Genomic DNA, 13643 nt, shown 5'->3' on the forward strand with positions numbered 1-13643 from the left:
TTTCCATAACACATTACTTTTGTACAATATCGCATTAATTTTCTACAACACATTACTTCTGTACAACATCACATTATTTCTGTACAACACCACATTAATTCTGTACAACATTGCATTCCTTCTGTACATCATATTACTTCTGTATAACATCACATTACTTCTGTACACCACATTATCTCTGTACAGCATCGCATCACATCTGTACAACACCATATTACTTCTGTACAACATCACATAACTTCTGTACCGGGCCACATTACCACTGTACAGCATCACATTACATCTGTACAGCATCACATTAACTCTCTACAACAAATTACTTCTATACAACACTACACTAATCCTATACAACATCACATTACACCTATAAAACATCACATTACATCTATGCAGCATCACATTACTTCTGTACAACACCACATTACAACTGTACAGCATCACAAGATGTAACATTCTGCTTCTAATCTCAAATCGTATTGTCATTATAGAAAAGCAATCTTTCCATCATATCACAAACAGATAATAAATATCTGCTGGTCATAAAGCACATGTATGTATAGAACTGTCCTGTCTGCTACACATCAGTACATGTAGCTCCAAAAGAATTGTCAGACATAAAGCTTAATACCAGTCTTGGCCTAATACAAAACCAACAATCCTCTTCATGTAGCTCATACCATGGTTAACTGCTAACATGGTTGATGCTAACAGTGGACTTACCCATACAAGTGTGGCCATCCTCCAGATAAAAGCCCTGTTCACAGGTACAGTAGTATGAGCCAGGTCGGTTCACACACTTGCCCGTACAGTTGCCATTCTCCACCGCACACTCATTGATGTCTACAAGGGGAAAGAATTCATAACAATAAACCCTCAATCATTAAGCAAGCTTTACCTTTTTATTTCTTTCAATAACATCCTGATGAATAGGTGCTGGTTTCTGGGCATCCTCAACATCAAGCTGACTTGTTCCAAGCCGGTTTACCAGGCTAACACTATTAACTGGTTACTACATGTATGTACTGCCCAGCTTTCTCTCTAAATTTGAAGCTCCAAGCTGTTTTATAACACGTCAACACTATTAACTTGTTACTACATGTATGTACTGCCAAGCTTTCTCTCTAAATTTTTAAGCTCCAAGCTGTTTTATAACACGTCAACACTATTAACTGGTTACTACAAGTATGCAATGCCCTGTTTTCTCTCTAGATTTGATGCTCCAAGCTGTTTTATACCACATCAACACTATTAACTGGTTACTACATGTATGTACTGCCCAGCTTTCTCTCTAAATTTGAAGGTCCAAGCTGTTTTATAACACGTCAACACTATTAACTGGTTACTACAAGTATGCAATGCCCTGTTTTCTCTCTAGATTTGATGCTCCAAGCTGTTTTATACCACGTCAACACTATTAACTGGTTACTACATGTATGTACTGCCAAGCTTTCTCTCTAAATTTGAAGCTCCAAGCTGTTTTATAACACGTCAACACTATTAACTGGTTACTACAAGTATGTAATGCCCTGTTTTCTCTCTAGATTTGATGCTCCAAGCTGTTTTATACCACGTCAACACTATTAACTGGTTACTACAAGTATGTAATGCCCTGTTTTCTCTCTAGATTTGATGCTCCAAGCTGTTTTATAACACGTCAACACTATTAACTGGTTACTACATGTATGTACTGCCCAGCTTTCTCTCTAAATTTGATGCTCCAAGCTGTTTTATACCACGTCAACACTATTAACTTGTTACTACATGTATGTACTGCCAAGCTTTCTCTCTAAATTTGAAGCTCCAAGCTGTTTTATAACACGTCAACACTATTAACTGGTTACTACAAGTATGTAATGCCCTGTTTTCTCTCTAGATTTGATGCTCCAAGCTGTTTTATACCACGTCAACACTATTAACTGGTTACTACAAGTATGTAATGCCCTGTTTTCTCTCTAGATTTGATGCTCCAAGCTGTTTTATAACACGTCAACACTATTAACTGGTTACTACAAGTATGCAATGCCCTGTTTTCTCTCTAGATTTGATGCTCCAAGCTGTTTTATAACACGTCAACACTATTAACTGGTTACTACATGTATGTACTGCCAAGCTTTCTCTCTAGATTTGATGCTCCAAGCTGTTTTATAACACGTCAACACTATTAACTGGTTACTACATGTATGTACTGCCCTGTTTTCTCTCTAGATTTGATGCTCCAAGCTGTTTTATAACACGTCAACACTATTAACTGGTTACTACAAGTATGTAATGCCCTGTTTTCTCTCTAGATTTGATGCTCCAAGCTGTTTTATACCACATCAACACTATTAACTTGTTACTACATGTATGTACTGCCCAGCTTTCTCTCTAAATTTGAAGCTCCAAGCTGTTTTATAACACGTCAACACTATTAACTGGTTACTACAAGTATGTAATGCCCTGTTTTCTCTCTAGATTTGATGCTCCAAGCTGTTTTATACCACATCAACACTATTAACTTGTTACTACATGTATGTACTGCCCAGCTTTCTCTCTAAATTTGAAGCTCCAAGCTGTTTTATAACACGTCAACACTATTTACTGGTTACTACAAGTATGTAATGCCCTGTTTTCTCTCTAGATTTGATGCTCCAAGCTGTTTTATACCACATCAACACTATTAACTTGTTACTACATGTATGTACTGCCAAGCTTTCTCTCTAAATTTGAAGCTCCAAGCTGTTTTATAACACGTCAACACTATTAACTGGTTACTACAAGTATGTAATGCCCTGTTTTCTCTCTAGATTTGATGCTCCAAGCTGTTTTATACCACATCAACACTATTAACTTGTTACTACATGTATGTACTGCCCAGCTTTCTCTCTAAATTTGAAGCTCCAAGCTGTTTTATAACACGTCAACACTATTAACTGGTTACTACAAGTATGTAATGCCCTGTTTTCTCTCTAGATTTGATGCTCCAAGCTGTTTTATACCACATCAACACTATTAACTTGTTACTACTACTTGTTACTCAGCTTAAGATTTATCTTGTCACAAACAATGAGTGTGTTCTTGTCTTACCAAGGCATTTAACTGGTTCATAGCCATGTTTACAGTCACAGACTCCTGGAGATCGGCACCGTCCGCCAGCACCACACTCCCCCGGGGCGTAATCATAACACACCGCTGAGATAAAGACCCGATATCAAACAATGTGGGGAGGATCAGCAACTACATGTATCAAAGAACATTTATTCATTTCATTGATTTTTAAAGCAATATAAGAATATTTCACTCATATGACGGCAACCAGTAATATGGTGACAGGAAACCGGGCAGAGCCCAGGAAAACCCACACCCATCCTCAGCTTGCTGACAGACCTTCCCATGTATGGGCAGAGTGGAGGCCAGCATGAGTTGGACCTGAACTCAAGCATTGGTGAGAGGCTCCTGGGTGAATGTGCAGCACTGATCAAAGAACATGTAAGAAGAGGCTGCCTGTAGAAGAAATTACAAACAAATAAGTGGTTGTGACACTCTGAAATATTGACACACGAATGGGTGGGACAGAAGGCAAAATAATATAGCACCTCAACAGAATCCTATAGAACACTTAGATTTTGCCTTCCACCACATATCTTCCTCTATAAACCCAGAACAACTAATGTAAAGGCAATTTGACTGACTGGGTCACAAACCAGGCTTGGAGTCATTGGAGGCTTACGTTGACAGATGCCGTTCAGATCAAACGCCCTGCCCTCCTCACAGGTACAGGCGTAAGAGCCAGGTGAGTTAACACACTTCTCTGCACATCCCCCCAAGTCAATGGCACACTCGTCAACATCTGCACATCAAAATTAGTATTATAGGCAGTGCTTAATGGGCTATCAGAAGAGAAACTAGATAACAAACTGTGCAATAATCTTTTTCAACTCATTTTTTAACACTTCTCTCCACACAACAAAATGACAGTGTTTTTAGTATAATTTGGTTCCTCCTTAGTCATGACAAAATTGTCTGTTACACATTTCATTATCCCATTATATCACAGGATTTATGCATCTGATACATGTAGCTGGTGAATGCCATCCATTTATATTATTTATTTATTTATTTGATTGGTGTTTTACGACGTACTCAAGAATATTTCACTTATACGACGGTGGCCAGCGTTATAGTGGGTGGAAACCAGGCAGAGCCCGGGGGAACCAACCACTTATATGAGCACATATGTAAGTATCTGAGTCATTGAGGCCCGGGCAATGTTCAGTGAATTGGATGAGTCATTAGCCTTCCTTATTTTTCTTGCCATCATTTGGCAAGTAGAAGTCAATGTGACAGTTACAGCCGTATGAGCTCTCTCTGTTCTCACAACTTTACCTTGACAGGTCTTGTCATCATCCAGCAGGTAGAAGCCAGTGTTACAGTTACAGCTGTATGAGCTCTCACTGTTCTCACAGTCGTGTGAACAGCCCCCGTTGTTATCTGAACACTCATCAATGTCTTGCAGAAAATAACAAGGGTAAGTGCATTACAGGGTGGTATAGAACACACTGCAGTGTACTGATTAGAATAGTATAAATTATTAATGACAATACCTCCAAGCTGAATTACCCTCCTTGTGGTCACTGTTTCAGACTTCTAGGTGCATTTCTGGAGGGCTCTGTTATTATGTGGGACTCAAAAAGGATAAGTAATCCATATCCAAATTGTCCACCATAATGGGCATCCCAGTTCACTAGCCACATGACCAATTCCCAACACAGCGTTAACTCTAACACAAACCTCCAAAGAACTGGGGAAAGTATTCAAGAAATTAGGACTCATGACACAAAAAAGTAAAAGGAAAAGTTTCTTTTTTTTTTTTTTTGCCATTTTTATCAGAAATTAGAAAATGCAAACCCTAAATGAAACAGAACCGACAGCTTGGGCGAATACGTACATGTTCATACTGACTGAGCTGCACAAGTTTAACTTCACTGAACACCTTTCAATGACAAATATCAAGGTTTTACCACATTCTAGTCCTGAGGAAACAGTTATCACAGTTATGATGCAATCTACAGACTGAATGCTTTGCTGGGTATGAAGGTCCCAATTATAGTTTTACAAAACAAAAACATAACCCCTGTACATTACAGCTGCACTGATGGGACAAGGTAGGTAATTCAGTAGAGACCTACCCTGTCATTTCTTATGACATGTACCATACTAGTTCAGAAAACACTGGACTGTTTGTTTGTTTTTTCAATGACTGCAATAATCTACATACAGTTAACATAACTTTGCCACAAAAGTGTGCGCGTGAATTACCTAGGCATGTTTTCTGGTCGACTTGTATGAAGTAGCCCTTGTTACAGGTACAGGTGAATGAGCCGTCAGAGTTTGTACAGGTATGTGTACAACCACCATTGTTACTGGAACACTCATCAATGTCTGTACACAGAAGTCCAAAAATCACTCATCATATTCATGTATACAGTATATGTAAACTACATCACATCTACAGCCTTAGCTGATTGCACAGGTATTACATGTTAATTCTCACATGTACAATCTAGTTTTTACAGAAATTTTTGTTGATGTCTCTTTATGTATGGCTTTGTTTAATATCATTCATGAAAATACTTATCTTATTTTGGAATTCTGGAAAACTCTGCCATTTTAGTTCATTCTGTGGTCATGTCATGTTTTCTGCCAAGTTTCAGTAGCTTTACATTGTAGGTTTTTCCATGTTTTCTGGTCAGTATCATGCAGTTCACCATGACATATTTTCTGGTCAGTATGATTCAGTTCACCATGACATGTTTTCTGGTCAGTACCAATAAATGAACAGCTTACCATGACATGCCTTTTCATCACTCTGATCCAAGAGGTATCCAACTTGACAGCTGCATGTGTAGCTACTTTCCTCATTGGTGCAGATCTGATCACAGTTACCATTGGCTGTTGCACATTCATCTGTGTCTAAATTTCACGGTAATTGAAGTCTCATTTTTAGAATAAAAACACATCTCAACAAATCCATGGTAAAACAGTAAAGAACACCTTAACTTTATAATAATAAGAGAACCTTTCTCAAGTGTTTATTTCTTAAATTATGCTCCTGACCTCCTCATCTCTTGTCTCCTGACTTAAAGTCATGGTCCCACCCGCAAAATCCTAGAATGCTTCCCTAAATGAATACTACACTGTTCATAAAATGAAGCTTTTATCAAACATATCAAATACACGAGAGAAAAACAAAACTGTACATGAGCATATTAAAGATGATCCAGTGGAAACTAAGAAACACAATATTTATACTAATTTTTATTGCAAAGCAGTGTAAAAAAAGGAAAGTTAATGAAAATGTAAAAACAGTGTAACAGTAAAACAGTGACGCTTAGCTGATACACATACCTTTACATATTTTCTTATCAGGTAAAAGATAGAAGCCTTGGTTGCAGGTACAGATAAATGACCCATCTGTATTCGTACATGTGTGGGTACAGCCGCCATTGTTATTGGCGCACTCAACTATGTCTGGAATTTTAAAACGAAATTTTAAATGAATATGGGGGCGAACAGCATTCCAACAAACTTGGAAATCATATAAAAACACTGTGAAGATAAGGAGCTGCAAGACAGAATCAAAAACTATCTCTTCAAAACAAAGCTCGTCTGACTTCAATCACTGTGGATTGTGTACATGATTATACTTTATCCAATCAAAGCTGGTTCTACTGGCACCAGGAGGAATTAAACAATCAGCCGTTATCATCATTTCCTCAAAATAGCAGCTTTAATACATGTACATGGCTGTCTTCTTGCTTTGGGTTCAGGGAATAGTGCATGTAAGTACCCTGGTGCCTGCATCAGGTGACAGCTGAGCAATGACAGCTGACACCACAGATGTGTTGACGGTATAAATCCTGTCACACCTTAGCAATGAAAGCTGACATCACAGATATGTGAACCATATAAATCCTGATGAAAGCTGACATCATTACCATAGCAGGTAATCCCCTCATCCTTAGTGCTGTAACCCTCTTCACACAGACACTTATAACCCCCTGCCCAGTTACCAAAGGTATGCTCACAGCATATATCCCGTCACACCTAAGCAATGAGAGCTGACATCACCAGACTTACCATTACAGGTAATCCCCTCATCCTTAGTGCTGTAACCCTCGTCACACAGACACTCATAACCCCCTGCCCAGTTATAACACGTGTGTTCACATTGACCATTCATCACTGCACACTCATCTATATCTGAAACAAACAGCATTGTAATGAAAGGGAAATTTTTCTTGAAAAGAAAAATTAATTTCTCTAAAAATTTCAGAACAGGAGACATACACAAAAGAGAAATAATTCACATATTTCAAATCGCAAATTTCAAAATAAATTCAATTTTGTGGTGCATTATTATGATATACTTCTTGACCATGACTTCTAAAACTTGACCTTGTGCATGAGGCAATAACAATAACATCTTCTGTCAGATAACAATAGCAAACAAAAGATCTATTATACATTCATCTTTATGCTGTGTATTTTCCTTCTAAAACCACACTTAAACTTACTTCCATTCTAACCATACATGTATTTACGGGCCTTCATCAGCATGCCTCTGCAATGTCAGTTGTCACGACTCCCTAAAAGAGTCACTAAATTGCCAGCCAACTAACCAAAGTACAGTCCCAGTGGTGACAAGGAGAAGCTTAGTCATGTGTACGTGCAAAGCTTACCTTTACAGGTGACCCCCCAGTCGGGTGTGGTAAAGCCGTCCTCACAGCTACAGGAGAAGGACCCTGGGATGTTGTGACAATTCTGCTGACACCCACCATTACCCACGGCACACTCATCAATGTCTACAATGTCAAAGCAGCCCCAATATATCATGTATTTTGACAGTTTTGCTGACACTCGCCACTATCCACGGCACACTCATCAATGTCTACAATGTCAGAGCAGCCCCAATATATCATGTATTTTGACAATTTTGCTGACACTCGCCACTACCCAAGGCACACTCATCAATGTCTACAATGTCAGAACAGTCCCAATATCATGCATTTTGACCGTTCTGCTGACACCCATAATTACTCACAGCTCACTCATCAATGTCTACAATGTCAGAGCAGCCCCAATATATCATGTATTTTGACCGTTCTGCTGACACCCATAACTACTCACAGCTCACTCATCAATGTCCATGATGTCAGAGCAGCCCCAATATATCATGTATTTTGACCGTTCTGGTGACACCCATAACTACTCACACCTCACTCATAAATGTCTCCGATGTCAGACCAGCCCCAATATATCATGTATTTTGACCGTTCTGCTGACACCCATAATTACTCACAGCTCACTCATCAATGTCTACAATGTCAGAGCAGCCCCAATATCATGTATTTTGACTGTTCTGCTGACACCCATAATTACTCACAGCTCACTCATCAATGTCTACGATGTCAGAGCAGCCCCAATATATCATGTATTTTGACCGTTCTGCTGACACCCATAACTACTCACAGCTCACTCATAAATGTCTACGATGTCAGAGCAGCCCCAATATATCATGTATTTTGACTGTTCTGCTGACACCCATAACTACTCACAGCTCATTCATAAATGTCTACAATGTCAGAGCAGCCCCAATATCATGTATTTTGACCGTTCTGTTGATACCCATAACTATTCACAGCTCACTCATAAATGTCTACAATGTCACAGCAGCCCCAATATATCATGCATTTTGACCGTTCTGCTGACACCCATAACTACTCACAGCTCACTCATCAATGTCTCCGATGTCAGAGCAGCCCCAATATATCATGCATTTTGACAGTTCTGCTGACACCCATAATTACTCACAGTTAACTCATCAATGTCTACGATGTCAGAGCAGCCCCAATATATCATGTATTTTGACCGTTCTGCTGACACCCATAACTACTCACAGCTCACTCATAAATGTCTACAATGTCAAAGCAGCCCCAACATATCATGTATTTTGACCTTTCTGCTGACACCCACAATTACTCACAGCTCACTCATCAATGTCTACAATGTCAGAGCAGCCTCAATATATCATGTATTTTGACCGTTCTGCTGACACCCACAATTACTCACAGTTCACTCATCAATGTCTACGATGTCAAAGCAGCCCCAATATATCATGTATTTTGACCGTTCTGCTGACACCCACAATTACTCAGTTCACACATCAATGTCTACAATGTCAGAGCAGCCCCAATATATCATGTATTTTGACTGTTCTGCTGACACCCACAATTACTCAGTTCACACATCAATGTCTACAATGTCAGAGCAGCCCCAATATATCATGTATTTTGACTGTTCTGCTGACACCCACAATTACTCACAGCTCACTCATCAATGTCTACAATGTCAGAGCAGCCCCAATATCATGTATTTTGACCGTTCTGCTGACACTCGCCACTACCCAAGGCACACTCATCAATGTCTACAATGTCAGAACAGTTCCAACATATCTGCTGAAACCCATAACTACTCACACCTCACTCATCAATGTCTACGATGTCACAGCAGCCCCAATATATCATGTATTTTGACAGTTCTGCTGACACCCATAACTACTCACAGCTCACTCATAAATGTCTACAATGTCAAAGCAGCCCCAATATATCATGTATTTTGACCGTTCTGCTGACACCCATAATTACTCACAGCTCACTCATCAATGTCTACAATGTCAGAGCAGCCCCAATATATCATGTATTTTGACCGTTCTGCTGACACCCATAACTACTCACAGCTCATTCATAAATGTCTACAATGTCAAAGCAGCCCCAATATATCATGTATTTTGACTGTTCTGCTGACACCATAACTACTCACAGCTCACTCATAAATGTCTACAATGTCAAAGCAGCCCCAATATATCATGTATTTTGACTGTTCTGCTGACACCATAACTACTCACAGCTCACTCATAAATGTCTACAATGTCAGAGCAGCCCCAATATATCATGTATTTTGACTGTTCTGCTGACACCCATAACTACTCACAGCTCACTCATAAATGTCTACAATGTCAGAGCAGCCCCAATATATCATGCATTCTGACCGTTCTGCCGATACCCACAATTACTCACAGCTCACTCATCAATGTCTCCGATGTCAGAGCAGCCCCAATATATCATGCATTTTGACCGTTCTGCTGACACCCACAATTACTCACAGTTCACTCATCAATGTCTCCGTTGTCAGAGCAGCCCCAATATATCATGTATTTTGACCTTTCTGCTGACACTCGCCACTACCCAAGGCACACTCATCAATGTCTACAATGTCAGAACAGCCCCAATATATCATGTATTTTGACCGTTCTGCTGACACCCATAACTACTCACAGCTCACTCATAAATGTCTACAATGTCAAAGCAGCCCCAATATATCATGTATTTTGACAGTTCTGCTGACACCCATAATTACTCACAGCTCACTCATCAATGTCTACAATGTCAGAGCAGCCCCAATATATCATGTATTTTGACCGTTCTGCTGACACTCACCACTACCCAAGGCACACTCATCAATGTCTACAATGTCAGAACAGTCCCAATATATCTGCTGACACCCATAACTACTCACAGCTCACTCATCAATGTCTCCGATGTCAGACCAGCCCCAATATATCATGTATTTTGACAGTTCTGCTGACACCCACAATTAGTCAGTTCACACATCAATGTCTACAATGTCTCCGATGACACCCACAATTACTCACAGCTCACTCATAAATGTCTACAATGTCAAAGCAGCCCCAATATATCATGCATTTTGGCCATTCTGCTGACACTCACAATTACTCACAGCTCACTCATCAATGTCTCCGATGTCAGAGCAGCCCCAATATATCATGCATTCTGACCGTTCTGCCGATACCCACAATTACTCACAGCTCACTCATCAATGTCTCCGATGTCAGAGCAGCCCCAATATATCATGTATTTTGACCGTTCTGCTGACACCCACATTTACTCACAGCTCACTCATCAATGTTTAAAATGTTTCTGCTTAATTAAGCTCCCTTACTTACCTTGACAGGTGAAGCCATGGTCAGGTGTGCTATAACCCTGCCTGCAGGTACAACTGAAACTGCCATCAGTGTCATGACAGTTGTGGTCACAGCCGCCATTGTCCGTGGCACACTCATCAATGTCTGTAACACAGCACACAGTACTCATCTCTCACATTATGGCCTGTATCAGTCATCAAAACGTCAATATCTCCCTTACATTTATTCACTTGATTGATGTTTATCACCACAATGTAGAATATTTCCCTCAGTACATCTACGATGCAGGAATAAATCACCAGAGTTGCCAATGAGCTTTGAAGACACATTTACATTACACCTATACTGTTTACATTATTGCTGCGTCTCTGGCAAGGGCAGATAATCCACCAAGACTTCTGTAGACCTGAGAAGTGTGTCTTACCATAGCAAGTCCTGGCCTGGTCAGGTGTACTATAACCTGACTGACAGGAACACTCGTAAGACCCGTCGCTGTTAATACACTGATGAGCACAGTCCCCATTGTTAGAGGCACACTCATCCACATCTGAAACACAAATACATGTAATCCCAATCAACACAGCAGTATTCACTGTAAACACCATCAGATGGTTTGAGGCATGTAGGAACTCCCCAATTAATGCAAGTATGTTTTTCTAAACTGCAAGTGCTTGACAACCACTTTGGACGAGACACCATCATCTGGACTACTATAGCCAGTAAGACAGCTACAGAAATATGCTCCCTTGGTGTAAGAACAGGTCTGGAAGTAGACAAAACTTACCATAGCAGGAGACACCATTATCAGGACAGCTATAGCCAGTGAGACAGCTACAGAAATATGTCCCCTTGGTGTTAGAACAGGTCTGAGAGCACACAAAACTTACCATAGCAGGAGACACCGTTATCAGGATTGCTATAGCCAGTAAGACAGCTACAGAAATATGTCCCCTTGGTGTTAGGACAGGTCTGGGAGACAAAACTTACCATAGCAGGAAACACCGTTATCAGGATTGCTATAGCCAGTAAGACAGCTACAGAAATATGTCCCCTTGGTGTTAAAACAGGTCTGAGAGCACACAAAACTTACCATAGCAGGAAACACCGTTATCAGGATTGCTATAGCCAGTAAGACAGCTACAGAAATATGCTCCCATTGATGTCAGAACAGGTCTGGGAGCAGACAAAACTTACCATAGCAGGAGACACCATTATCAGGATTGCTATAGCCAGTAAGACAGCTACAGAAATATGCCCCCTTCGCGTTAGAACAGGTCTGGGAGCAGACAAAACTTACCATAGCAGGAAACACCGTTATCAGGACTGATATAGCCAGAAATACAGCTACAGAAATATGTCCCTTGGTGTTAGAACAGGTCTGGAAGTAGACAAAACTTACCATAGCAGGAGACACCGTTATCAAGACTGCTATAGCCAGTAAGACAGCTACAGAAACACCAGGCTAGCCACACACCCGTCCACCCGTCCAACTGGACCAGTAATCCAGCCAAAAGGGGTATTTTGGACGGGCAAAATTTTGAATCAACATTTTTTTTGGGGGGTTAAAAACAAAATAAATATATTCAAGATCGTTCCATCGAAACATACGTGAGATTGTGTTGTTGTTGTTGTCTGCATTGGTGCTCGTAATCAGTGACAAAATCATCTGCAAATGACCAAGTAAGGATATGGATCCGAACTACTTTCGTCAAAATACGATATTTTAAGGTACAATAATAGTAAAGTTCGCGGGTTAATTTTGAGAAGGGATTCAGACTTGCGCTCTGTACACAGTGCCGACCGGAAAGGATCGGGAAAACCCGAAGATTGACGATTGGGATTGCAACTGCGTAGTCCGAGAACTTTTTCTTTCACACGTGCTCATTAAATTGTCAGTTTGTGCGATGGGTTTTTACCAGTTGTAGGCATGTCGAAAGGGAAAATTACGGACTTTTTTCGGTCAAAAGAAATAGCAAATCCCAGTAGCAGCAGTAGCCATGTCGATGTCAGCAGCGAGAGTGACGGCGATGAAGAAATTGTAGACAACCCACGAGACAGGATTCCCATTAAGCGCGCGACAGGCACGGTGAGTCCCAGCCCACAGACCAGTACTAGTAGGCCTACTGCCAGCGCAAGTGGGCCGAGCTGGAGTGCCAGTGGCGAACGCCGCAAGACGACCGCTACCCCAGAACAAAGTGGACGGATTCGAAAATTTCTAAATTCCTGGCTCGACCAATTCCCATGGCTGGAATATGATGAAGTTGAGAATGTTATGGTGTGCAAAGACTGTAGAGAATTCGGAGTAGAAGGTTCGTGGTCAACCGGAAATAACAATTTCAGGTACGATTGTATTCTGTCACTACTACTGTCACTTGTTATGTTAGGCTAGTGTCAGCTCAAACTTTGGTACCCATATCGGTTTACTCGTCTTACAAGTTACATTGTAATTTCTACATAAAATAAATCGACACTTGATTTGTCAATATGTCAGTGTAAAACCAGTATCTACAATATAGGCCTAATCAGTATCAATGTGAGTTTTACACTCACTTTGATTGAATTATCATATGATAGTGGTTAGGCCTATGCTGGCTATAGT

General features: G+C 40.4%; 1 protein-coding gene across 4 annotated transcripts in view; it reads right to left on the reverse strand.

Annotated features, from left to right (window-relative positions):
* LOC135462159 (uncharacterized) overlaps window positions 1-13643 on the reverse strand; it is a 51928-nt gene that overhangs the window by 14908 nt on the left and 23377 nt on the right. For 3 of the 4 annotated variants that reach the window (XM_064739535.1, XM_064739534.1, XM_064739537.1), the window contains 11 exons: window positions 11469-11591; window positions 11066-11188; window positions 7722-7844; window positions 7120-7242; window positions 6388-6510; window positions 5827-5952; window positions 5299-5421; window positions 4366-4488; window positions 3710-3829; window positions 3067-3171; window positions 721-840 (listed from right to left, as the gene is read on the reverse strand). In XM_064739535.1, the coding sequence (XP_064595605.1) occupies window positions 721-840; window positions 3067-3171; window positions 3710-3829; window positions 4366-4488; window positions 5299-5421; window positions 5827-5952; window positions 6388-6510; window positions 7120-7242; window positions 7722-7844; window positions 11066-11188; window positions 11469-11591 (1332 nt within the window). Of the gene's footprint in view, window positions 1-720; window positions 841-3066; window positions 3172-3709; window positions 3830-4365; window positions 4489-5298; window positions 5422-5826; window positions 5953-6387; window positions 6511-7119; window positions 7243-7721; window positions 7845-11065; window positions 11189-11468; window positions 11592-12031; window positions 12256-13643 lie in introns of those variants that run through there. The other variant, XM_064739536.1, reaches the window with a different exon arrangement.

This window comes from Liolophura sinensis, chromosome 1, assembly GCF_032854445.1.
Source record: "Liolophura sinensis isolate JHLJ2023 chromosome 1, CUHK_Ljap_v2, whole genome shotgun sequence".
Taxonomy (NCBI): Eukaryota; Metazoa; Mollusca; class Polyplacophora; order Chitonida; family Chitonidae; genus Liolophura; species Liolophura sinensis.